The sequence below is a fragment of the Bombus vosnesenskii genome, unplaced genomic scaffold (genome assembly GCF_011952255.1).
Source record: "Bombus vosnesenskii isolate JDL3184/JDL3185 unplaced genomic scaffold, Bvos_JDL3184-5_v1.1 scf7180000013264, whole genome shotgun sequence".
NCBI lineage: Eukaryota > Metazoa > Arthropoda > Insecta > Hymenoptera > Apidae > Bombus > Bombus vosnesenskii.
The window spans coordinates 9705495-9732859 of record NW_022882924.1 but is presented as its reverse complement, the minus strand read 5'-3'; the positions used below and the strand labels follow the sequence as shown (position 1 = coordinate 9732859).

Sequence of the window (27365 nt, the reverse complement as noted above, 5' to 3'; positions counted from 1 at the left end):
AGAGAAAAAGAAATCGCGATCGCGGAGACGTTTACCATAGAACAGAACCTTAGTGACGCAAGATTGGAAATCGAATTGAAGGAAGAAAGATTGCGGACATTGGGCCAAGAGCTTGAGGAGTTAACATTTGGTAGCAAAACGGAGGAGGAAGTAGCACAGCTGAAGAAAGCGAAGCATGAGCTAGAGAAAAGAGTAAAGGATCAGGAAGAAGAGTTGGACGACTTAGCTGGCCAGGTGCAGTCGAGGACACGATGAACGTGAAGACCTTTGAAAAAGAAGAGATCATAGTCTCGGTAGATGGTAAGTTGTTAACGTCTTCCATGTACGAACCGAGCCTACGAAAATGTCACGATGCTGCCACGACGATCAAAGCCCCTGACAAGAGTGAAATGGGTAAACAAACAGCGGAGAGGAAGATAGAGGAAGAGCGAAAGAGGAGCAGTAGCATCGAGGACGAACAGGCCGCGGTGTTCCAAGAGGAACGAGATCAGCTGCGTACAGACGCAAAGAGACGGATCGAAGAGATCCAAGCCCGAGACAAGTGGACGTATAACAAGAGACGCAAGAAGACGACAGCATACAGGACGGGAGATCTAGTGGAAATCGAGAGGATGCAGAAAGGTCCCGGGCTAAAGCTGCATCCGAAGTTTCTTGGGCCGTATCGGGTGATAAAAGTCCTGCGAAATGACCGATACATAGTGCAGCGAGAGGGGGAGCACGAAGGGCCACGCACAACTTCCACGGCAGCCGATCACATGAAATGGTGGAATGCTGACGATAGTGATGTAAGTGCGAGCAGCGATGATGAGCACATCTGAGGGCAGATGTTATTGCAGGATGGCCGAATGTAGTATCGTGGAACAAAGGCCTAAGAGATATCGGGCGAACTATAAACAATGTCGCGAGAAAGTCGAAGCACCGACAGGCCCAACAATGTACCGTCGGTCTTTCGGTCGAATAGGTTACGCAAAAAAAGGCCTACGTGACTTTGACTACGAGCGGTTGCGGAGCACGTGCGTGGTGGGGCTAAGAAAAAGACAAAAGAACGATGAGTTATTCGAAAAACAGAGTGTGATTAAAAAAGCGGAGTGCGAGTTGAGCAAGGACAGAGTTTTGCGAGTGGCGTTGCCGAGAGAGGGTTGATTGCGTTTTGGTAAAAGTCGAATCGCTATCTAGTTATTTAGTTGCGCTGTTTGCTGTACATTTGGTGTGAATAGTTCAGGTTGAACAACAATCGTCTTTTTCTGTCCGATTAACATCTCTACTGTCCATTCTTTGTAAATATACTATATCACGATATTACATACATTTATATACACATATATACAATATATATATTGTATATGTATATATGTATATTTTACTTCTAGTAATCAATACTGTGAATGAATCCGAGTGTTCCAATGCAGAGGGGTGACTCTCGCCATTATCCTTAACGATTCCATTAAGTTGTTACTTAAGGTACGGCGCAACGTTCGAAGACTGTAATATAGAAGTTACCCCTTTCTTACAAGGATATCTTTCATGCCATTATCCTGTCGTACGTTCTACTTGTTTGTTCCGTTAGGGTGAAGTCAGCAGTGAATGGTTTGCAAGGAGAAAGTACGAATGCTCCATTCACGAAAAAGCTTAATTTTCTCATCTAAATGCATCCACCGCCTCTGAGACGGAATCTTCACTGTTGATAGGAAATTGCTTGCATCGTTTTCTTCGCTTATTAGTTTCTGACGTTATAAAACTAATTTGGATTTAATTCCTGTTCTTGTTTATTTTTCCTCCTACTCTTACTACAACTGTGATTTACTATCAAACTGGGTTTCGAAATTCATCATCGGTACTCAATCGATACTACTCAATTTCTTATAATAAGCAATATATACAGTTACATTAATATTTGGACACCGTAGTGTTTTTTATTCATTTTATCTTATTTACATATCATTTTCTTTATGATACGGAAATATGAACTATATATTGTAGTTTGCAAATATAAACAGTTTTTTCGTAACAATGATATCGTATACGTAACGTGTAAAAATATATGAGAGAACCTTCTTCCTATGTGAATCTTAAATAATTTCAGTTACATAAAAACTTTGTTTATCATGAAAACATAATATTTATGAAACAGAATTTGCTGTATCTTCTTTAATTAAGTAGAGTACGTAGAGATAAAAACAATTAACACAAATAAAAATCACTGCTTAAATGATGTATAATAAAATCGATTCAAAGGTACTACTCTTGGAAGCCTGTGTATTACTTATATCCTGTAGAGGAAGCAATTTCCCGGTCACAGTTACTCATTTTTCTCAATGTACTTCAATTTCATTAGAAAGTTCTATGAAGTTGGTAGTTCCACCAATACAAAGTCTAATATATATTACAAGCAGCACTTTATTGGACTTAAATAATTGTTTCTTGTTTAAACACATGTTTTTAAAACATTTAATTCAATTTGGAGATAGTAATTATATTAGTAGAATAATTAATAATTACACATTCTAAAATTTTAATTTTTTATTTCAATTCTTAACTTACATTTATGATATCTATTTTAGTTTTTAAAATAAATATATACTAGTATCTTTATTTCGAATAACTTATTTATTGTGTTATTTTTCTAAGAAATCGATAATATACTCTATAAGCTTCAAGTATCCAATATGACATTGAATTTCTGTCGTTTAAACTATTAGCATATGCTAATTTGATCTTACGTTGTATGGAATCATGTTCAATTCATGTTCATAAAGTGTTTTAAATTCACAAGTACTTTTTGTCCCGAGTTGTAAATACATTCTTCTTCATTCATAAAGTTACGAAAGCTTTTATACTTGAAACTTACGCCATTCTAACTTCGCACTATATTATTTCAATCTGATACAAGTTTCCTACGTTGTACTTATATTTTTGCGTCATTATTTCTTGTTAAAAAATTGATTATCCTTAACATATTGGCATAACATAACATCGTAAGTTTCCAGTTTCATTCACTGACAAAATCAAAGATTTTATAATTTCCAGTATAAGAGAGTTTCGTGAGTTATATGAGCTTTCTTATACATTGTTTTAATTCTGGAAATACATTGCTATATTAAAACTCAGTCATTCTAAGCTGATCTGTAAATGTGTACGTTTCTGTGATAATTTGCGCTTCTAGTTTGCCTCGGTAAGTCAAATACTTAAAGTTCGAGTTGTATGTAAACTTTTCTAACTGTATATATCATAAATACCAATTACCCCTTGTGCGGAAAGTTAGGTGTAAAAAAATGAATGTGTTTATAATATATTCTGGCCAATTACTTACAAGATTTTTGCTTCGAAATGTTACAAATATTTCTAGTGGTTGTTTAAAACGGAGATGGTGGCAAGAAGTAGTAGAAACGAACAATGCTGAGAAGAAGATGGAGGATGGTTTTAACAGTGAATGAAAGTTTTAATGGTCGAAGAAAGTTAGGTCTCGGGTTTTTCCTGGCCTGAGGACGAAAATTTGTTCCATGTGACTGTTCGACACTTAGGTGTTATACATTTTATGAACGTATCTGTCGTCCGAATGTGTTGACCTTTCGACCTTCCTTATAATGTGTGTCGCAAGAATTATGTTTCTACATTCTTTATTATCGAGCCAATTGAAAATTTTGACGTCTTTCTTAGGACAAAAATCGTCGTCCTTAGCATCTAAGTACAAGTTGGGGCGATAATTGTAAGAGTGAACATCAACTTTGAATATTTGACAAGTATACGTAAATTTGGCTAATTCCAGATTGGACACGAGTAAGTAATCGAGAGAGTAAACTACATGTGAAAATAAGTAAAAAATGTAGAATAACATGTTTTCATAAAATGCTTCACTTTTAAGAAAAAAATTTGAAAATATGTCACATGCACACGCGTTTAAACTTTTTTTTCTGAAAACGAGACCTTGAATGGAAAAATGTTATTTTATATTTTTGACTTAATTTCGCGTGTATAATAATCTACTGCTGATTGTTTATTCATTATTATCTAGTCAGTACTTAGCTAAGTTAAAGTACATTTGACAAATTTTTAAGCTCGATTTTCTCTGGAACGAAGCGTTGTACGAAAAAATTTTATTCTATATTTTCGACTTGTCTTTTCACATGGAACAGTTCCCTCCTGACCAGATGTGCTGTGATTACCGCCCCATAGATACTACTTATCTTTCAATCTGAGACTGGCCTGCAGCCTCTTGATCGGCACCAGATCCCCCGTCTTGTACGATGTCGTCATTTTGCGTTACCGTAAGCAAAACCCCCATCTACTTGTGTTTTGAATCTTAGCGAGCCTTGACCTTGCTTCTATCTGCACCTGAGTACGTTCCTCCTCGAACATCGCGGCCCACTCCTCCTCGATCACCTGCCACATTCGGCAATCGTCTCGCATCCTTATCCGTGTTCCGAACATTAGCTGAAATGGAGCAATGTTCGTACTTCTAGTAGGAGTCGCATTCAAGTATTTCTGTGTCGTTTTTAGATGCTTAGACCAATCGTGTGGATCTTCTCTAGCCAACCTCCTTATTAGGGGAATAAGCGTTCGTCTTAGCCTTTCTACCCGGTCATTTGACCATGGAATTCCAGCGTTGCCCCAAATATGCAGAATGCCTTCCGTTGTGCAATACTCCCTAAAATCGCTTGCCATGAATGCCGTAGCCTGATCGGAAATAATTATTCTTGGATTTCCAAAATGTGCAGACTGCTTCGTTAAAGATTTAATGATCTTGGTAACACCTGTCCGTGGTGTGGAATACAGCCAAACAAATTTTGTGAAATGATCCACTATTATAAAGATACACTCATGACCTTTCTTTGTAGGGGGCAATGGCCCGATATGAAGGACATGATAGGTGTCGAATGGCGATTCATTCCTTTCGGTGATGTTTAACAACTCCTCTTGATTGCTTGCTGCTCTTGATCGTTCTCTCTTGCAGACATTGCATCTCATCACTACCTTTTCTACTGTTTGACTTAAGTCCTTAAACCAGTACTCCTTCCTCACTAGCTGCTCCGTTTTAGTAATATTGTAATGACCACGTTCGTGAATTGTCTGGACTGTTTGAGTCCCCGTTGTTTTGGACACGATCACCGGCAGATCATCTGTCCCTTTTCTGTACTTAATTTCGTCCCTGATTCGATCCAACAATTCTTTATGCACCTCGTACATGTCCACTGTTTCCTCAAATTTTATACTCAGAATTTCCTTCATTCTTTGCCAACTTGTACAACATCTTTCGTCTTTGACGAACGATTTCGCCGAACCACGTAAAAGATTCTTTGCGTATATTACGCGCTGCTTATCAGTCCAATTGTGAAGATTGGACATCTCCTCAAACTTCGCCAACCAGCTTTTTATACCGAGGGTGTCGTCACCGCTGAACGTGCTCATGCACTTTGGCACATCCATAAACGCTGAAATACGTACGTTCTCGCTGTCGACGCTCACGGGTGTTTCGAACACGTCGCGCTCTTCTTCATTTTCTTCTTCTTCCTCGTCTTCCCCGTGCTCAATCTCCAAGGCAACGAAAGCTCTCAGACGATCTTGCAATACTTTTTTTTCACCTGTTATTTTTAATCTTCGCTTTTTAAGTTCTGTTTTCAATTCCACAATTTCCATTGTTTGGATGCTCGTTAACTTATCGTTCACAACGCACCCTTCTGCGACATCAACAGTGGCATTATCCGCGTTTGATCCTTCGCTCATCGTAGATAATGATTCAATTGATTTCAACATAGTTTCGCTATCACCACACAAATAGTTCTGTAAAATGTTTTGTTCAATCGTGGCTCTGGCTCCCAATTGTAGCGAGTAAGAAAGTACAAAAATCTCCTACACCTTCTCTCTGGTTACACTCTGTACAACTTTGTCCGCAATTCTATCCGCAACTCTCTGCAATGCTCTCTGTACTGGTTGCAACGCTCTGCACAACTCCCTTATATACTACGGCTTGGTATGCGCACGGATGTGGATGGCCGATGGTCAAACATACCTTTCTTAATTACCCTCTCCCTTCCCTTGTTGTAAACGAGCATGGGTATATGGCCCATCCGTCCGTACTTATATTGCCTTTTACCTGGGGTACATCGGGGTTAGGAGACAGATTGATTTCATTATACTAATAGACACTTGATTTCATTATAACAAGAATGCGACGAAGAGGCCAAAACGGTGGTAGCGCACCCCTGTCCTATTTGACCTTTATCGCGTTTTCCCTGGGAGTTGAGATACGAATGTAATCAGGGAGACAGTTTGGCAACTGTGCGAGATTTTCCTACGGACTTGGTCAATTTAAGAGCGAAGGAGTTACCGATAAGGTATATGACCCTTTGGGAACCTGGGCTTGTAACGCGTCTGTTTCCTGTCGAGTATAGCGTTTTGAGAGGACAATGAAAGTTAAATAAATTTCCTTGCGAAGTTCTAGAACTTTTAAAGACAAAGAATCATGTGTGCGCCAGTAGTCCAGAACCTCGTCTCTTACGGCTTCAATGTTCTCTCTACTGCAGTTTTGCCTTTTCGAATAAGGAAAAACATAAAATTTCGCAGAAATATCTTATTTTCTATTATCTTAAATTAATCATAGAATTATTAAATCAGTTAATTTAAAATATTTGTATACTTAGGGAGACAGTGGAGTATTAACCTGCAGAATATACATATTATTTGATATAACTTTTATACTATGTACAAATACAGTTATTAGAAAAGTAATCTAGAAAAATCAGCACAAATGTATCGTACGGCGCAATATTGAAGATCTTATCACGAGATCTACGCTATATGAGAAAAATTGAGTATCTTTCTGTACCTTTGACGTACAGCTTAATCTTTCCGTACCAATTGGTGCATCATAAACTCACATATATAGTAGTAGCACTAGCCGTTGCACCCATAACAGTTTGCAATCTCTTAACTCGTCTATACCGAGGGTTTATGCTTACTACCGTTAGGAATGTCGGGTTGATACAAAGTACTCGTTGGGGATGATTTCAATTGGCAGTTTAACCTTTCCTTTGTTCTATGAATTAGTGTACATATAATAGGCATGATACATAACTTGTATCATGTAGAAATTCGACAGAATTCTTAAAGGATATATATACTTATGTATAATTATTTGATTTAATAATTATAAATCGCTTGAAACACTGTAATAAATTATATAGTTTTAATTCTCCAGATTTCAATCAGATTTCAATGATTGTAATAGTACGTTGTACTTTATACCGATATTTCGTGAATGTTCCAGTTTATTTCTTCGCGTCTCCTTGCACAACATACTTTTAAAAATATCGAAAAAAAAAACGAAGCTCGAAGAACGACAAGTAATGTCATCTAGTCATCGTGGAAGTTTAAAATCTAACATCGTAATAAGTTATTAGTAAGATGCGGATATTTATACAATTTGGTGAAATTCAAAGGTACTGTAGTACACAGAATGCACCAAACATGCGAAAATATATAGGAAATATCTAAACTATCAAATCTGCTTAGGTTTTATTTCTTTAGTAAATCAGAAACTTAGCTGTTACGAAGCAGAGACGGAAGGGTTCGATCTGGAGGAAATTCTGCACCGTTGCTAAAATTTCATCCATATCGTGTTAGCCGAGGTACTATCTCTCCACCTTCGTGGTATTCATTAGACGCACTGATTGGTAATTAGAATTTTTAATAGAGACCAATCAATGTGCTCCTAGCTGTAACCGATATCGTATTAATGAAACAAGCTATTTATTATAAATTATGCAATTATACAACGTATCTAATAATATTATTAATGAAAATTTATGTAAATACATTATGTATTATTATGTTTTATATAATACACAGAATATAATCATAAAAAGTTTCTATAAGTGTCCAAAATATTTTTGTCAGTCACTGTATGCAACACCCCGTGAAAATATTTTTCAAAAATATGATTGTCATTACAAGATTATTGTTGAGGCTGACTGGTAGAGGAAAGAGTGAATGAATTTGTAATAGAAAAATATATTGAAATAAGTACAGTTATAAGTAGCTGAAGGCTACAAGAAACAGCAATAACAATTTGTTTATAGCTCTTTTGTTTCTAGTCCTTGTAACCTAAAACAACAATTATACTCAAGAGTACAATAATATGGACCCCTTTTCTTTTGAATTTTTTTGCTTTACTAAATTCTATTCTCTTAGTAATAACGGTTTCCGGGTCGCAGGTTTACAAAAAGATAAGATGTAGAGTTTTTCTTCAAGTAATTACTTCAACAGTTATTATCAAATATTAGCTTAAGACTCTCTTACAGTAATATATGAAACCGAACATAGTACGTAAATACTGAAAACAGTTAAAATTCCTATTGTTATAGTCTCCTATTCTGTTATATGTACGTTGAAAGATTTTGATGAATGGTAGGCTGAGTGGTAAAATAAATTGGACGAGATATGTCTATGGTGTTAAATCGGTATGCAGAGAAGATGTGAAAGTTAAGAATTCGGAATCGGCGGAAATACTTAGAAAACGCAAATGAAGAAAAATCGATAGCAAGAGTTGAATAACGAGGACGTACGTAACTAACGAGCCGGAACGAATCTCAGTAGCCGTAGGTTTCGCAATAATTAAAAGGGAGCCGTTATACCCTATGCCGTGATTTGCCTCCGGACATTTCTTCTTTCTGGTTTCAGTTTTCTTCCTTTTTGTTTTTCTCATAATGGTTTGAAAGGAAATTTTATTATGACTGTATAAAATACCTTTGATGCTGTGTGATTTTATTTAATATATGAGCGATTTCCTTTTGTTCTCTACTGTTCCAGTGAATTATTACGTCTGTTTTAATATTGCTTATATCGTATTCCTGTTAAATTATTAGTTCTGTGAAATATGTTGAATATATCTACATTCTCTCAGTCCAACGGTGCTATTAAAGAAAGTATGGCTATTTTATTTTTGAAGTTGCACCTTTTTTTATTAATTAGAAATGTCTTTAGTTTAGGTAATAGCAGTTGTTCAAGTGTCTTATTGCTCTTTTTTTATTTTTATTATGAATAATAGTAGTGATATAACATTAGAATAACATTAGAAATATGTAGTAATGGAAAATATTAACAAAAGTGGTTGCGGAAATGACGATGTAAGATGCTAAAATAGAATACGAGAAGTTTTATTATAAATACGAAAGCGAAGTTAATTACGGACGTTAATATCGAGATGTTTGTATCTATAGTATTGTATATATGTATTGTATCGAGATTTGTTGTATCTATATCGAAAATTAGGTACTGAAAGGGGATAATTCCTTCTAATTCTTTCCATTGCTATACACATATTATTTCCTATAAAATTTGCTGAATTATATGTGGTATTTTCATTGCACTGAATGTACATTATGGTATAACCGTAACCTATTCCTGAATTGTGGTCACCCACGTATTCCAGTTGAATTTGTACAGTCAGGCTTTCACCAGACAGATTCAAAGAAATATTGAAATGTTAACATTCTCATGACAAATTATTAGAGAGTTTTAGAAAATGTTACTCTTCCCGAACAACTCACGAAATCCAACTTGTTCCTTACCCTTAATGATGTCGGAAAATATCCCGTGTAGACGGTAAATTTAATCGCATCACAGAAGACTATTATGCCATTAAATTATTCAAATATTTAGTGGCTTTCAGTGTAATTAAATATGGTAGTATTTAATACTATTTAATACAGTAGTGTTTAATTTTTTAATTAAATAATGATATAATTACATTCTTTTAATATAAATTTTTCAATATCTTTAGAGTATATCATCGATTTTATAGGATTCTGTTACATCCGCTGACTCTCTACACAAACCAGACTCCATACCTCTGACAGGATGGCCGCTAGATATCTTTATTGCATATTCTCAATAGCCTTAAGGTCTCATCATAAATCTTAGCATTTTCATAGTTAAGATCTTTCAGTCCCAATAAGTCTCTTTTAAGTTGAATTACGCTTTAGACCTATTGCCCATTTCGAGAAAACACAGCTAAGCGGGTTTTCCCATGTACAATACCCCTCACGGGCAATTAGGGGCGGCACGTACCCATGTTTACTCATCAACCTTGTCCTTATCCAATTAGCAGCGATGACCGTTGCCCTCACTTTCCTAGCCAAAATTTCTGTCAAGGACACATCAATAGCTTTCCTCCGAGATAGCATCGTCACTGAACTTCTAATTTTTCATCTGTCGACCAGTCATTATCTTGTCTGATTTTTCGTTCATTGATCAGTCATCATATTAATTTGTTAGTTACACTTCGCTGAGAACACGCCACGCGTAAATACTTAAATCTTCAAAGTTGTTGGAATGAAGTGTATATTTTAATTTATTAACTCACTGTTATCATCAATTCAACCATTTCTATTATCCTAACCGAAAATAGGGAATCGACTGATTCGTGACGTCGATCATCGTATCGTAACGAGAATTTACGACTCCTGCCTCTCCGCGAACGATCGAACAGACACTTTTGATAAACTTTGATCATACTAATCACTCGAACGAATATGAATTTAGTACATTTTCAAAATTGACTTTCTTAAAAACGAATCTTTAGATTCATAAAAAGAGTCATTGTATATTTGTAAATCGAAGCATCTATATTAATCTTAAAGTTGTATCGTGATTACGGTCAGAGATGCATTTGCATTACGATCGTCAGTAGAAAGAGATTAAACATTCCTACGTATTATAAGGTAGATAAGTTTGTACTGTATTGTCTTCAGTTCTATTATACGTATACATACTTTACCTGGGTTATTAAATATAATAGCTACATACCTGATGTGCGACGAGAGTGGAGCACAATAGAGCATATAAAATATTGTTGGTCGTTAAACATGGAAAAGCAAATTTGGATAAAGATTCTGAAACTTTTAGAACCGGAAGGAAATATGTAAGATACACAATGAGTAGGATTCAGAAAACCAGATAAGAAAATATCCTTTATAATTGTGTATACCTTCGTTCATATATATTAGGATACTCAATGTTAAATTCACGTAAAGCGTAACAATTAATTTGGATTATCAAGAAGTAGTAGAAAATTAGGAATTAGAAATTAAAATGCGAAAATCGATGAAAACAGTGATTAAGAGAAAATATTTATTTGTAGTAAGATCGAAGATTATCGAAATGTTAAGTTTTTGAAAACGATGAAGGAATAAACACATTTGGAATTGAATTTGGCTTGGTTAATGTTTGGAGTAGGGCTGGTTATGGTAGAAAATGTGAAAAATCAGTAAAAATGTATGTGAATATTGGGGATTGTATGTATGGAAAAATGTTATTCTCTGAGATTGGTTGTAGAGCGGTACTAAAATCGATGAAACGCATGAAACGAAGAAATGGTAGAAGACGAAATGGTCCGAATAATTTTTGTTGCGTCATCGAAAGTCGAAATTCCAATACATTCAAATTTTGTTATTTTTTTTTAGTTCTAGTCGAAAGTTAACAAAACCACGTTATTTATAATATTCTATGTAATATAATTATGTTTTATATAATACATAAAGTTATCTACGTAACCCAATTCCTTGTTTAGAAACAATTTTCATTGTTAAATAATTCTGTTAAATGTAATATGTTCTGAAATATTCCACATGTACTTATATTTTTTATATTTCTCTTAATATCTTTTCTAAGAAATTTTTTCGTTCGAAACGTTCGTTGTTGTGTAATATATAATTTTTCATGAAATAACTGTTTGATATTATGTGTATAACTATTCAAGTATATATTTATTTAATGTTATAGAACTGAATTCCCGAGCACAGAGAATATTCTTCACGACAGTACAAGGATTGTGACAGATATTACATTTTCTGACAGAAGAGAAATAACTATATAGAGTGTTCTAGTTTAGTATTTCTTTCCTTAATCTTTCTGGGATTCCAGTGAAGCTGGACTGAATGAAATTGATTGACTTCGCCAGAACCGCATGTCAGAAACATGAATGCGTTTGAAACATCGTCTGAAACACTGTTTGAAATATCATTTGCAATATCATTTGAAACAAAAATTGGAAAATCTCTTAATAATTAGAACGATTTGTAGTAAACTGTATTAGTCCCCCAAAAAAATAAAAAAAAGAAAATTAGTCTCAATTTACCAGAAAAAACAAAAAGAATTATGTTTATATCTTTCGTGATTGTGAAGAAAATAGATTGCAATAATTTTTTTAATTTATTCTTAACAAGTATTCTACTGAATCCATGAATACTCGAGAAATGTAAGCAGTGTTTACATTGCATAGCAGCAATGCAACTTATATAATAGGGAGTATTCCAGAATTTAACAGCCAAACCTTGTTTTTTAATGAAGCAAAATATTATATATCAAGATAGATCGTTCGAAGGTTTATTAAAAAGTTATAATAAAAATATGTAGTACGAAGGGAATAATAACAAGTTTATGTGTAACATAATAATTTATATAATATAATAATAGGTTTATAATCGATATAATTAATAGCTGCTAATATTATATTTCAAAATGTTCAGCACTCTTAATAATACGAAACTGACAGCGGTAAAAAATTGAATTAATTTTTCTATGAAGCTCATTTTAATTTTGTGTCATTTCAATGAATTAATTAAATCTTTATGTCACACGTATTAACGCGTGTTTGATGTATGTTTTTCTTATAGTCTTATTCATATATAAAAGTTTAATGACACGAAATTGGGACTGATATTGAAGGCTAAAACATCGTTTTTTTTGCCATATTATATGTTGGAGATGGAAGGACAGCGGGATTTCCCGTCCGGAATGTTGGGAAAAACCCCGATACCCTAGTCCAGACTTACTATAGCTGCACTTAAGTAATAAAAATAAGGAATAGTTTTAATATTCCAATCTGACTTTATGACGATGGGTTCGGGCTCGAAGTGACATAGCGGATCACTAGACGTAGCCACGGTCACGGGAGGGACGTGTACCTGACAGAGGTATGAAATGTTTATATGGCACTGGGGGTAGCCATCCACATGTTATAATACTATATCACTAAGCTATAATATTTTACCAAATGTCCTACTGGACAAATTGTAAAATGTAAATAAATAAATAAAAAAAAAAAATTCGTATTGATAAATATTAGCCACATCCGCGACGGTAAAGTAAATAAAGATTCATAGAACGCCCCAAAATGCCAACCTGACTCCGACATATAAATATTTCATTAACAAACTTTATTTCTATCTATGTTTGACTGTTACTCCCTAGGACTATCTTGTATAATTATGCTTAATAAATAAACTATGGATTTTTATACATTTGCGCGAAATTTGGGAATGCAAGACACAAAGAATGTTGATATTAAAATATACAGAATATCAAAATTTGCTATACCTGTTAATGGATAAAACAAATCTATTCTGCTTAAATTCTATTTCTTCAGTTAATCTAGTTAAATTTAATTTAGTATCTATAAAATACATTAACCAATATAAAAACTCGAAGCTTCTTAATAATTATGTATGAACGATAAATGACAAAATTGCTAACTAAACTTTGTTTCTGTATGTTACAGATACCCTAATCGTAATTTAATCAATCGTGCCTTGGCATTATGTGCCACCTGAGAATACAGTTTTATAGCGAAAATCCAAGATAAGAATATGAATTGATTCGTGATTTTAAATTAATGGAAAGGTGGATGTCAAACACGTTTTTTATCTACCGAGATACACAAGTTATTTGATTCGTGACAATGAGGAAAGTTAATATAGTTATATTATTAAATAGTGGGGAAGCGAGCCTAGCCGGGGCAGCAGTGCGGCAGAGATGAAACATTGTCGGGAAACGCGTTTACCAGCCCAGCCTCATACGAGACGCGAATGTCTCGTCTGGGCTAGGAGATTAAATAGAAATTTTCAAAGTAAAAACGTTAATGAAAAGAGACATGGAGCACAAGCAAACGATCTTGCTCGCACCTGCGTTGAGCAACAGCAGCTGTTGGCGGAGGGACACATCCGAAGGCACTTGGACTGGACCAGGCCCAGGGGAATTGTTACGCGCTGCTTTAATTCTTGCACTCAGTCTCGGTATTCTTTGTGCCAATCTGCTAGTAATATGCGTCATAAACAGCAGACGATACAGCAAATACATTCACGCACAGGTGAGTACATTTCTTTCGAATTTTTTATATCAGTAGTTTATCGTATGTATGAGTGTATAACACAGAAATGTGTAAAGATCTTACATTTTTTTTATTATTTAATTTATATTTTACAATTTGTCCAGTTGGACATTTGGTAAATTTTTCTAGCTTAATTGCTAAATAACATGTTGATGGCTACTCCCAGCGGCATACCATCAGATCTTATATCTATGATAGTAGTCTTACAATGGAAATGAATCGTATTTGTAGCAGATACTTTCATATGGCGTTAAACAGAAGAGAATCTTCAAACGTTCCTTTCATAGTACTACCAATTTTTTCCTAATTTACCAATTTTTTAGGAATGCCCCATAAATGCCCCTAAGTTGGATGTATGTGAATAAAATGCCTGTAGAATGGATTTCGAATGAGCAATGAAAGAAAGCTAAAAGTGTATAATGAACGGATAAATTATTTGAAATGCTAAAAATGATAGTACGAAATAAGTTTATTGAAAAAATTATACGACAACATCTCTCAGAAAAATCTCTCGCTCTTAGATATAATATTATTTATTTTAAATTAATCAATATTTTTTCCAAATTATCAAAATTCTAGAAATTAATACTTTTTAAGAAATAACACGTATAAAATGATATCATGTATCTTTATAGCCGCTCATAAAAACAAAATATCTCCATTTGATATAGTATATATGCTATATGACTATATTTATAGCAAATAGTGTATATAGTAAATATAATTTAAAATTACTGTTCCATCTTCTCAAAGAATCTTTTTTTTATTTATGAAAATACGATAGTTACCAAACACACATATTATTTAAGTAGAATTCATTTCGAAACTTACGAAGCATCTTCTATTATGACACAAATATTTATATTTGTCATAGAAATTTTAATAATATAGATCGAAATTAATTGATACATTTCCTTTCGATACTTTTCAGATTTAAAGATGTTTCCGTGTAGAAATTAGAATGAAACACCCTACGTAAATTTGTTCAAGCACTTGCTTCTCAAATCTATGTTTTCTGATTACTTTCTATTCATCCAGTTGTTCACTATTACGTATGCCATCACGAATGCTATATTTGTATTCGTGTCGTGTGTTAAAAATGTCACACAAGCCAGGGGCCGTTTGTGACAGCATTATTTCGCTTCTGTCTGGTGTACTGGTCAACTGCAGGGCACGTTAGAATTTTCCATAATTTGAATGTGTCTGTTAGACTGTGTTGAAAACCAGATCTTTTTTGTTTGTTTTATGGATGTCCATGCAGTTGTTCCGTTGGTACAGAACGAATGGTAGTCGATGATTAGTGACAAGCAGTAGTAGGGCATTCGCGCAATGAATCACTAACTGAGAAAAGTAGGATGGTAGGAAATGGTCATTTTCGGTCTCGCTTGGAAACGCATGCAGGACATTGAAGTATACTCTTAACGAACAAAAAGTGTAACGATCATTTATCCGAAATGTGATGAGAGAGTAGTAAAAACGAATGAAACTATAGAAATGTGATCGAATTTTTAATACTGATCTAGTTCCAAAGTAATTGGAGTAAAAATCAATAGCTTATCGAATAACTGCCATTAAAGTTTTTACTAACAATGTATAGAATGTAACATTAAATAGGGGCAATTGATACGAGGTGATATTCAATGAAGTCCATTCAAAATTGATTTGCGTAATGAATAACACCCCAACAATGTAATCTAAACGATCAACAGGTTCTCTTCAACTTTATTGCAGCCAAAGTACTTACTTACAAGTTTGGCGAGCAACGACCTAGCTATTGGTCTTCTGGTTACACCATTCGGCTTCTTACCAGCCGTCTACGGATGTTGGCCATATGGTGAAGTCGTCTGTCAAATACAGGTAATATTCGTGCTTATAATAAACTGTATGTGTTGTTTGTTACTCGTGTTTCATATACATATAATATTATTATACATATAATATGTATTATATATATTATAATTGTGGAATTTGAACGGTAAAATTTGTTAAATATTTATTTATCTAATAGTAATATACGTTTAGAACAAGATTATTTTTTGAAGTCTCCCACACTTCTTTGATTTTTATAATTTGTTATACTTTGTTATGTATATGTCGGAGACGAAAGGCCACTGGAGCCTCCCCTCTGGAACTTCGGGAAAATCCGTAAGAGTGTAATTAAAGTTTACAGTTATAACTTTGCCGTCAGTCTGCCCAATTGTACTTGTTGGCGATTTGTGATAATAAATTTGGGCTCAAGGCGACCATCAGCCGCCGAACGTAGCCGCGGTCAACGGGACGAGCGCTTCATCTAACAAAGGCATGGAGCGATAGTATGACACTCATTAAAGGAAATACCCATAGAGGTATCTGACAGTAAAACATTCCAACGGTTCCTTCGGACAATGAATACCTGAAGTTGAGGCACGTACACAGCACAAGTCCAGTTAGCCCGAGGACCCGCTATGAAACCTGGGTTTTTCCGGCAATTAAGATTTTTGCAAACGGACAGGCAGTCTTTGTCCCAAACTGACCACTTGACAGCGACGTTGATCCGAGGATCTTGTGTACTTAGACACCCCAGAGTTTGTCTCGGTGGCGTCGTTGGGACGAAGATTCATTCCTGATTGAGACCTCATCGAGGAAGGGAGTAGCGCCTTACGATCAGTACACGTTTGAATTAGAGCAAGTATATCTATCCTCCCGTTGACCGTGGATTCGTTATCGAACCTAAGACCATTATCACTAGTGCCTAATCGCCGCTGTTGATTGTCGAATCGAAAGTGTTCATATTCGTAGTATCAGGCCGTACCGTCGTTATAACCCAGCGATGGCGATTCCAATGGAGATCTAGCAAATGCCCACAACTCTATTCCTGACGCTTCTCTGACATATAGAATAAGGCAAAATGTTACGTAAAAATAATACAATAATTTCACTTATTATAATGCTCATTTTTATTGCTTAAAAAGTTTGTTCAAGGTCAGGATCAACAGTTTTGTTGTTTACTTTATTGCTTTATAGGCATTTTGACCATTAAGCTGTTGACCGTTAGCGGAACAATAGTTTTATGTAAAATAACATATTTGTCACTCCTGACAGTTTATTGAAATATGTATGAGCATAACCTTGTCTTATTTAAAATAACACGCTTTACCTGAGGCATTTAGAGACAAAAAGATGTGAGTTACATGTTTAATACTTTCGTGTTAAAAACAGAAATGATTAAACGAGAGTCGCGTAGAATTAAATATTAATACGATAGATCTAAATAATCGATTTCTATAAATCAGATGATTAAAATTGTTGTTACTCCATACGCAGTTAAATGTTTAATAATTATTTTTATCTGAAATATGTTATTTCATGTTTCTTTGCGTCTTTTTTCATAAAATAAAAAATTGATTTCAAAAGAAAGTTAATACCAAAGAAATACAAATATAATAAATGTGTTACGTTCAATAATTTTCAAACTGAAAGACAAATGTGAAATGTGATTCAATTTTCGTAACGATATTACCTGGAACTTTTAAAACACATCTGAATTTTAAACTCAATTTCCTGTGTATCAGAAAAGTGTCACTCGCACTTCTTTGATTCCATCTACCCTTTATACATAGTTTCAAAGCTACATGTATGTGACATTCTATTTTATTCGTAAGCATATTGATGGTGCTGTTTTTCACGTCCTTCACTTCATTTTTCTATGACAGCGTAATTCACAAAAGTCCCCCTTTACGTTCTGCTTATCTGTTATTGCCGTAAGACGTAAGATACGGATATTTCAAGAAAATTGACAGATTTGTTATAATACAATTTCCTGGTTTGTCTACCTCGTGTGTAAACACAAGACAACAAACTAGTAGTTCTGCATTAGCGCAGAGTATGTAATACATACTCTCATCAAGCAAAGTAGAAGGGGCTCCAAGTGAGCTCAAGTTGGACAGTACTTTATGAAGTTTCTGTTACGAATATGGAGTATGATGCGCAATGTTTACTTGTATTACTTCATTCATGCCTAAAAGCTACGAGCAACACGAATATCACGAATTCTTTATTATTTCAATATTATATACAGGGTGGTTGATAACTGGTGGTACAAGCGGAAAGGGGGTGATTCTACGCGAAAAAAGAAGTCGCAAATATAGAATAAAAATTTTCTTTTTTTAATTTTTTTTTTTAATTTTTCCATCGAGACAACGATCTACAGTGGGATCCGTTATAACGTACCACACGCGTACCGAGCGAAAATTCAAAGTCTATTTTCTCGAAAACAAAGCCTCAAACGAAAAATTTTTTGCTGCAAGTACAGTTTACGTTCTGTAACACGAGGGATCTGGTGATTGGTAAAAAAGATACTGGTACGTGTCTCGAAACTTTAAACTTTAAAGAAACCACTATTTTCGTTGCTGGGGCACATATACGTGCCGTAAATTAGAAGGTTTCGAAGGTTCTTCGCAGGCGCCCATGCACTGCTACTCGAGAGACTAATTGTCTAAAGAATTAAGAGCCAAATTGTTAAGAGCCAGAGGAAATTTCCCACAGTAGCTATTGGGACTAGCCCAAAAATTCTCGGAATTACTTCATTCACTTTATAGATTTTAAATTAAAAAAGCACATTCAGTTTTCGAATGTATTGATCCTTGGTCGACAAGGGAAATTAAAGAATCCAAAAAATAAAAATTTTTTTAAATTTTGTATAAATATGGTTCATCTACAGAAAATATATAATTCTTTGTCTCGTCGACTATCCTATAATTTTGTGAATTTTAAAATTTTTTCGTGGTAAATAGAGATGGAAGAAGATATATGATTATGAGAATAGAGACGAGATATATACTAGACATATATTAGACAAGAATGAAACCGAGCTAAAAAAATGTACCAGACAAGGACAAAAACAAGTAAAAAAGTATTTAGTATCTAAAGACGAAAGCAACATAGGAAGATAATGAGAAAAGTAGGAAACAAAATTTACTACGTGGATTCCATTAGCAAGGAACACGCAATAAAGTTATACTATTAGAAATTGTATGTGTAACAAAAGCCAGGAAATTAATAACAGAAAAAGGAACTGCTATATAAATTCTAGAGTAACAAAAAAGAGTAATTCCACTTTTGGAACATCGAATAAGTATAATTTTAGAGAATTTTAAAGAATAAATTTTTAAAACTTGAAGAATAAATTTACTTTTAATGCTAATTTTACGACAAATCTGTTTTTGAAATTTTTAATTATTGTCGAATAAACATTGTCCTAAATCACCTTATATTTAACGGTATAATAAGTATAATCCTTGGTGAATTGTTATATTTCGTTTACAACTGATGGTAATTAAACTGAAATTCAAGGGAGTCAAAGTTACGGCTCTATTTGAACAGTGACTAAACTAGACAGAATTACGGCGAACAAAATCCAGTAACTTTAATTTACAGCTACTTTTATGCCCCGGAAATCTGCTAAAAATTGGTCTTGGAACAAAGTAGTACGCTTCGTGTGCGAGACATGATGCATCAGCTTAGCGTGAGTCAACTCTTTTTGGAGATTGCCTTAAGCTGAAGATCACACATTTTCATGGAGGACTCGTACTTAAAAAGATTACAGAAACATATCCTAAAGAAATTTCAGTAAAAGTAACAAACTGTTATCTCTTTTTAATTTTTAAAAAATACAAATACAGATACTATGTTGTGATTTTTACCTTGAACTTCACTTAGAATCATATGATACTTTTGGAATTTAAATGTATTAGCTATAAAAATATTATCCAACCAATAACTTTTCCATTCTTTTTTTAAATTTTTATAATATGCAAATTCTTCCAAAAAGAGAAGGATCGGAAAGTTAATTGCCCACGTGAACTATGTACGACAGAAAGAGAGGAAGAGAGGAAAAATTTCACTAGCAATAATTTTCTGAGGACCGAATCGAACATATAAAAATTCAAATTTACATTAGCGATTGATATATCGGCCGGCGAGAAAGCTCTTTCATATGTCACCGATCGATCGTGCAACGTTCGAATCGCGCTCACCACAGTTCGCGCTGACTCAACAAAAAGAATGGCGGGGCTGACTTTACGAAACTTTAACGGGGGTGAAATGAAATTTCTTATCCGTCTGCTGTTATATTTTTTGAAATTGTGAGGTTTTACGAGCTTATTAGTAAAAACTCTAATATCTTTATTCACTGAGAAAAATGCGTGGAATGTAATATAGATTATCTTTTATTATGGGAATTTAAGATTAAAAACATGTATAATATGAGTTTATATAGTGTCAAATTATATGGTAATGTAGCAAAATATAGCGCTAATAGGTTTGGTAACGGTATGATTTCTTTCAATATCGTTCAACACAAAATCAAATATGATGCTCCATTAGCCTGTATACACGCAATCATCACTCATTCCTCTCGTCATAACGGCTCTTTTTCACGCCGACCATACTCCTTGACAACGCTGACAACACTCTCCCTTTCAACTGTCTCACGGCAACCTCTCATACCATGGCTCCGGTATACCCGGCATGTTTCACAGACGTAGATGGCCCATCGTCAAGTAGACGTTCTTAATTATCTAGGGTTTTTCCTCCATACTACGCTGTATACCCGGCATGCACATATTCCATAGACGTGGATGACCCATCGTCAAGTAGACCTTCTTAATTATCTAGGGTTATCCCCTATACTACAGTAATATTTTAGTTCTATTGATAATCGATATTCAATAGGTGGTGCGAATTATTGTGCATATATCTTTTTTATTTTATTACGTTACACCGCGGTACACCAACCTCTACGTCTTGGGGAATTTCCTAGCGGAAATCGAAGAAAAATGGGTGGGAAATGTCAGCAGCCTGTTCATACCGCGCTAAGGAAATTATCACCGTCAGGAATTTGCAGCTGTGCTTCCTGCAGTCGGTGCCTTTTCCGGTATTTCTTCCACTAGTTGGTAGTTACACGTTATCGAAGTTCCTGATCATAATCTTGCTTTCGTTTCCCCTTTTTCTTCCTCCTCTACTTTAACTTTGCTTGACGTAATGTAACGGTGAAATTTATTGCATCGTATTTTCGATACTTGAGAAGTTTAAGATCCTGGTAAAATCAGACATTCGGTTATATTATTTTCCGGTTTAATATATAACCTTCATTTTACTGTCAACTATTTCACACATCTGGCATTTAGCAACGATTCTAAACTTGTAAACTATAAGCGTGACTTAGGTCGTTAATTATTATCAATATTAGTAATAAATAATGATTTAAGGATGATTTAATATCCACGATAACTTATCGTGTAAATTATCGGAAAGTTTTAAATTCCATGCTAGAAAATATATTTTTTCTAAATTTTTTTTAAATATCTGTTTAAATGATACGGATCAAAAGATAAGATATTACTGTATTTTTGCTTCTAAAATTTATGTTTTAAAATACTGAAATGGTCTTGAAAACCTAAAAATGTACAGTGATGTATTTTGATATCCTATAAAATAAAAACTTTTTCAGATAAGCTTCTTCTATAAAAGGAATATTTTTCTATGAAATTCAGATAAACTTTTCTTTTATCCGATAAAAATTTTTCAAATTGAGAAGATCCATGCGTTTAGCTATGTTATTATTTTATTATTATATGTCGGAGATGAAAGGACACCGGAGCCTTCCCTCTGGAACTTCGGGAAAATCCGTAAAATTGTAATTAAAGTTTACAGTCGTAATTAAACAATCTGCCGTTATTCTGCCCAATTGTACTTGTTTGCGATTTGTGATAATAAACTTGAGGTATGGAGCGATAGTATGACCCTCATTAAAGGAAATACCCATAGAGGTATCTGACAGTAAAACATGCCAATGGTTCCTTCGGACAATGAATACCTGAGGTTGAGGCGCGTACACAGCACAAGTCCAGTTAGCCCGAGGACCCGCTATAAAACACGAGTTTTTCCGGCAATTAAGATTTTCCAAACGGACAGACAGTCTTTGTCCCAAACTGACCACTTGACAGCGACGTCAATTTCTCTTACTTTCGGAACGAGGGCTATACCCGACAAATCCGATGATCTCGTGTCCTTAGACACACCCCATCACAGTTTTCCTCTGTGGCATCATTGGGACGAAAATCCATTCTTTCTTGAGATCCCACCGACGAAGGGAGCAGCGCCTGACGATCAGTGAGTTTGAGTTAGAGCAAATATATCTTTCATCCCGTTGACCGTGGATTCGTCATGGAACCTAAGACCAACGTCACTAACATCGTAAGTGCCCAACCACCGCTGTTGATTGTCGAATCGGTAGTGTCCATACTCGTAGCATCAGGCCGTATCTTCGTTATCACACAATGATGGCCAACTCCAAGGGAGGTCTATCAAACGCCCACAACCCTGTTCCTGACTCTTCTCCGGTATATATTTTTATTAGTCTTTATTTCGTATGATTGAATTGCTAATTCTTACCGTTACAGTTATTTACATATGCACAGTAGTGAATAGAATTAATTTTTAACTTTTTAAAACAAAATATACCAAAATTTGACTGGACGAACGATTTGATTCTATTTGAGACCAAAAAGTGTCCACTTAATTCAGTCCACGAGGATTAGTTTTTTTAATTAAAGTTGCAAAATTATTCAAATCGTATAATAACCATGTGTATCATAAAACATTGCATTAATAGAACCCGCTGAAGAAATAGAGTGTTGTAGACACGATTTTGATTATAGATAACTAGTAATAAGATATAACGTTTAAAAATGATTCCATAATTGGTATGCAATATAATAATGCCATTCATCATTTCAATCATGATATAACCCAATAACGATTATAAATTCAGTACAACGGATCAAATACATATTCATCACTGCGCTCAATAAAATTACTGAATCAAATGTTTAATATTACTGAATAAAAATTACGCAGAGCCTGCTGAAACTTCTCTTCCAGCCTTGTCAATCCTGTGTGTGTGTGTGAGAGCAGAGATACTACTAGGAACATTTTGATTTAAAAGACAAGACACGTGTCGATGGTTCTAAAAATTCAAACTTCAAGAATGAAAAAGAAGTTCTTATGTAAAGAAGGATATAATATTTCACTTGCTGTAGAAAGGAATGAACTTTGATAGATACCATGGTTTTGCAACAAATAGGAATTCATGCATATAACATAATATGAATTATAAAATTATAAAGTTATATAAATTATGAAATTATAAATTCACTATAAAATCATATAAACTGACATATGAGTTTATAATGGAGTACAACTAGACTACTTGGCACCAGACGATGCAGACAATACATTAAATGTGTCCCTGTGATGCTGTATTTCATTATGATGTTATCATATTTCTAAAACTATTGATTACGTTTTGTGACGAATCATATTAATTACAGTAAATTGTTGTATGTAAATTTATATACAGATATTAATTTTATATCATTTTGTCCTAAATGTTTTATGTAAAAGTGCGAACATTCCTTTATCTAAACTATTTTACGTTTCGTTATAGCAGCACCTATAACTCGATGAACAATGAAATTGGCAACATTGTAAAAATAATAACTTATTAATTTATTGGAATGTAGAAAACTATAGATATCATCATAATCATAAAAGTATTACATTACATTCAATTTCATGTATTATAAATTAAGAGAAAATTCTATGTCGTGACACATTCGTACAATACATATCTCGAAAATGCCACAATTGAGAGGGAAATACTTTATTGCCTCGCCTAGAACCAATAACGCAAGCGACAACATTTATTGCTGACATAAAATCATCGTGTGAATTATTCAGTTCACGTGATACAAAAGGTATGGTTTGCGATGCTACCAATCTAAAAAGACTTTGTACAATATCGAATGAATACGAATACGAATGGAAAGCTTCAGATAGCAATTACTAGCAGACGTTTTTAGATCACGATATAAAAGTTTTGACAGTTTATGGGATAGAATAAATTGTACATTGATATCTCTTACCATTATAGGTTTCAATGAAATATTATAATATCTAGATGTCAATAATAGATATAACAAAACAAGAATAAATTAAATAATAATTTTTAAAAAATATTATAATCCACATGCAAGTACTTTGTTATGTTACATTGATTGGAAAGTTCTGTCGTTCTTCTCCTTTAAGCCTTGGTTGGAATGTTCAATGCTATTCCATACCACCCACTACTCAGAATATCGAATTTCACCTATCATATGTTCTACGCTTTATGAAATATTTCTAATATTGAATACAGCAGAAACCCGCAAAAACTGTTTTCAAACATTCATTCACAAAATTCATTGCTGTTTAACTTATGCTAGTCTTCCTTTAAATTAATGAAACGACGTAGACATGTATTATCTTCGTTAGCAGTAACAATAATGTTAAATATAAAGTTGTAGAGTGCAAGGAAGAAACATTTCAAATTGTGTACCCTACTAGTCTTTATCCTTGTCGTATAAACACCAACCTGATTTTTTCATATTAGCTAATAAAAAGATCGAAGAGTTATAAATTACTTGGAGGGACGATATAAACACGTAGCATACTTGTCAACAATAACAGTAACGTCACGCATGAAGATAACACGCATCAGTGTAAGAAAGATACATTTCCAATTCCGTGCCCTACTGTTTTCGTCTCCATCGGATGAGAGTTAGCCTGACTTTTCGTTCGGGTAAAGCAACTAACCAAGAGATTGAAGAGCTGTGAATTGCTTAGAGGAACGATTGAGTAAATTCGTTTTGTGGTGAAAATATTCGGTTAAGGTCTCTCGAGAGTGTCTCGAGGATAGCCCGAAACGAGGCCAGGGCGATCCTAGCCCCTCCAGATTATCAGAGCTTTTTCCTGGCTGTACGCCAACGGTCACCATGGCAACCATCTTAAACGTATACTACCCTCTGACGTCTCTCGTCCCCTAACTCCTTTCTTCGTGGTCGCTACTTTATGGATACACCAGCGTCACTGATTCATCGAATCACGTTGTGTCGCCTTTGGCACATCACATTCGAAACTAGACATTTTGATTTCAAGCGGGAGATCTTCTTTAACCCGCTTAAGCTCTGTTGATACACAAAGAATGCTTCGCGCGTACATGAAGAACTTGCAAAATATGATTTTTATAATATTGCCCCTAAGAGCGTGTTTGGATACAGTTGCGTGAGATGTCCTGGCTAGTGCATAGGAGGATTTGGAAGGTGTAGCAAGAAACGGTATAAGTCGACTGGGGTTTTTTGTACAAATTCATATTTTTGAGAAATGTGCATTGCGTGGAATTTTGTTTCTCCAGATTCTCTATAAATGGATAAAAATCCTCAGTCCAGTTGTAAGATATGTTTTTTCGCAAGGTGCTGCTTATCTTTATTAGTCCGGTTGATCTTCGTATTCACGGAGTGTGACAGTTGCCCGCGGATACGTGCTGTCTCTGCTCGCCGATCTGTATTTGTTCAGACAGCTTGAAAAATGCACGTACGAGTAAAAACTCGTGACAAACTTGGTTTAGATAAAAAGTTCCTTTTGTCAGATTTTTCTACTAGCTTGAGCTTTCAACGTGTATATATATTCTCATCCGCATTTCTGTGATTCTGACTTTCTCGTAATTGTAAACGACCTGTTAACGTTAATCAAGCTCGTTAATGAAAAGAATCACAAATATTATCTTTAAGTGTTCAGTATATTGATGAAAATCGTGGACCTTTTGTAATAAATAATTATAATATATTCAATCCAGTAATGGTATAACTGGCAAAAATATGATCAAGTGTAGAATGTAGACCAAAAGCGAAAAATCGTGCTGGACCATGCTAGATTGCTAGAATAGAAAAGTGAAACGTGAATAGAAAAGTGCGCGCGTGAAACAGAATCAGAAGATTGCTTTCGAAGCAGAATTCAATCGACAGTTGTATCAGGGAATTGATTACATCGTCGAGTTGTAAATGGCTGACCAACGCAATGTTAAGTTGTACTACTTGAATTGTATTTCGTATTGATTTGTGATTTGAATACGGTTTCCAAACAAAAAAGAAAAGAACGAGGGAGTATATTTGTTTTCGTATTTGCTAATACGTAACATCTTGCCTTTGTAATTTAAATGAATATCAATTGAAATTTGGAGGGATTTGTTTACAATTGTGAAAATTTTATTGTTTCAGGCACTTCTTAGAGGAGCTTTAACTCAGCAGAGCGCTGTTATCCTCGTCTGTATGGCAATTGATCGTTACGTTTGTATGCTACACCCGCATCATTATCATAAACACACATCTAAAAAGGTAAAATTTTTTAAATCACATTTTACGCTATTATCTTGAAAAGTACATATCTGAATGTTTTCTTATTTTCCAACTTTCATATTTCTTGACCTTTAGATAATGGTTTTAATCAATAATAATTTAATCAATTAATAGTGTGCAAAATAAGATCGCATAATAGGAAAATGTACTTGAAGAATTTTGAAAATATGAAATCTAATAAGTGTCTCTCTTGCTGTCATCGTAAATCTTAAAAAAAGTTATCTATTTATCTACATTTTACTTCTTCTTATGTCATTCAGTATCTATACAATTAGTGCTTTTTCTGGTACATTTTAACGATCATTCATATATGTTTCTCCTTATTCAAGAGAACTTATTTTTTACTATTTATTTTTTGATGGATTGAAACCACTATAAAATATGAGGTCGAGAAAGTTATGAAACACATTTTTCTTCATTTATAATTTTAAAGACCATCCTGTATATATATATATATATATGTCGGAGACGAAAGGACGCCGGGGCCCCTCTGGAACTTCAGGATAACCTCCTAACATTGTAATCTAGAGTCTACTATAGCCGTAATGAAACAATCGCAGTTATCCAAGCCGATGGTAACCGTCCGGGATTAGTGACGGTGAGCTTTGGCTCGGGGCGACAGCCTGTCGCCCAACGTAGCCGCGGTCAACGGGACGGGCGCTCCGTCTAACAAAGGTGCGGAATGGTGTTATGGCCCTCATTAAAGGAACTACCCATAGAGGTATCGGACAGTAAAACATGCTAACGGTTCCTTAGGACAAGTAATACCTGAGGTTGAGGCACGTACACAGCACAAGTCCCGGTAGCCCGAGGACCCGCTATAAAACCTGGGTTTTTCGGCAATTAATATGTTTTGCAAACGGACAGGCAGCTTCTGTCCCAAATTGACCAATCGACAGCGACGTTAATCCGAGGATCTTGGGTACTTA

General features: G+C 34.6%; 1 protein-coding gene across 3 annotated transcripts in view; it reads left to right on the top strand.

Annotated features, from left to right (window-relative positions):
* Positions 1 to 27365, top strand: part of LOC117237218 (trace amine-associated receptor 9) — a 92866-nt gene that overhangs the window by 8854 nt on the left and 56647 nt on the right. For 2 of the 3 annotated variants that reach the window (XM_033500990.1, XM_033500975.1), the window contains exons 2-4: positions 13556 to 14143; positions 15896 to 16021; positions 26299 to 26415. In XM_033500990.1, the coding sequence (XP_033356881.1) occupies positions 13916 to 14143; positions 15896 to 16021; positions 26299 to 26415 (471 nt within the window). In that variant the 5' untranslated portion in view covers positions 13556 to 13915. The remainder of the gene's footprint in view (positions 1 to 13555; positions 14144 to 15895; positions 16022 to 26298; positions 26416 to 27365) is intronic. The other variant, XM_033500980.1, reaches the window with a different exon arrangement.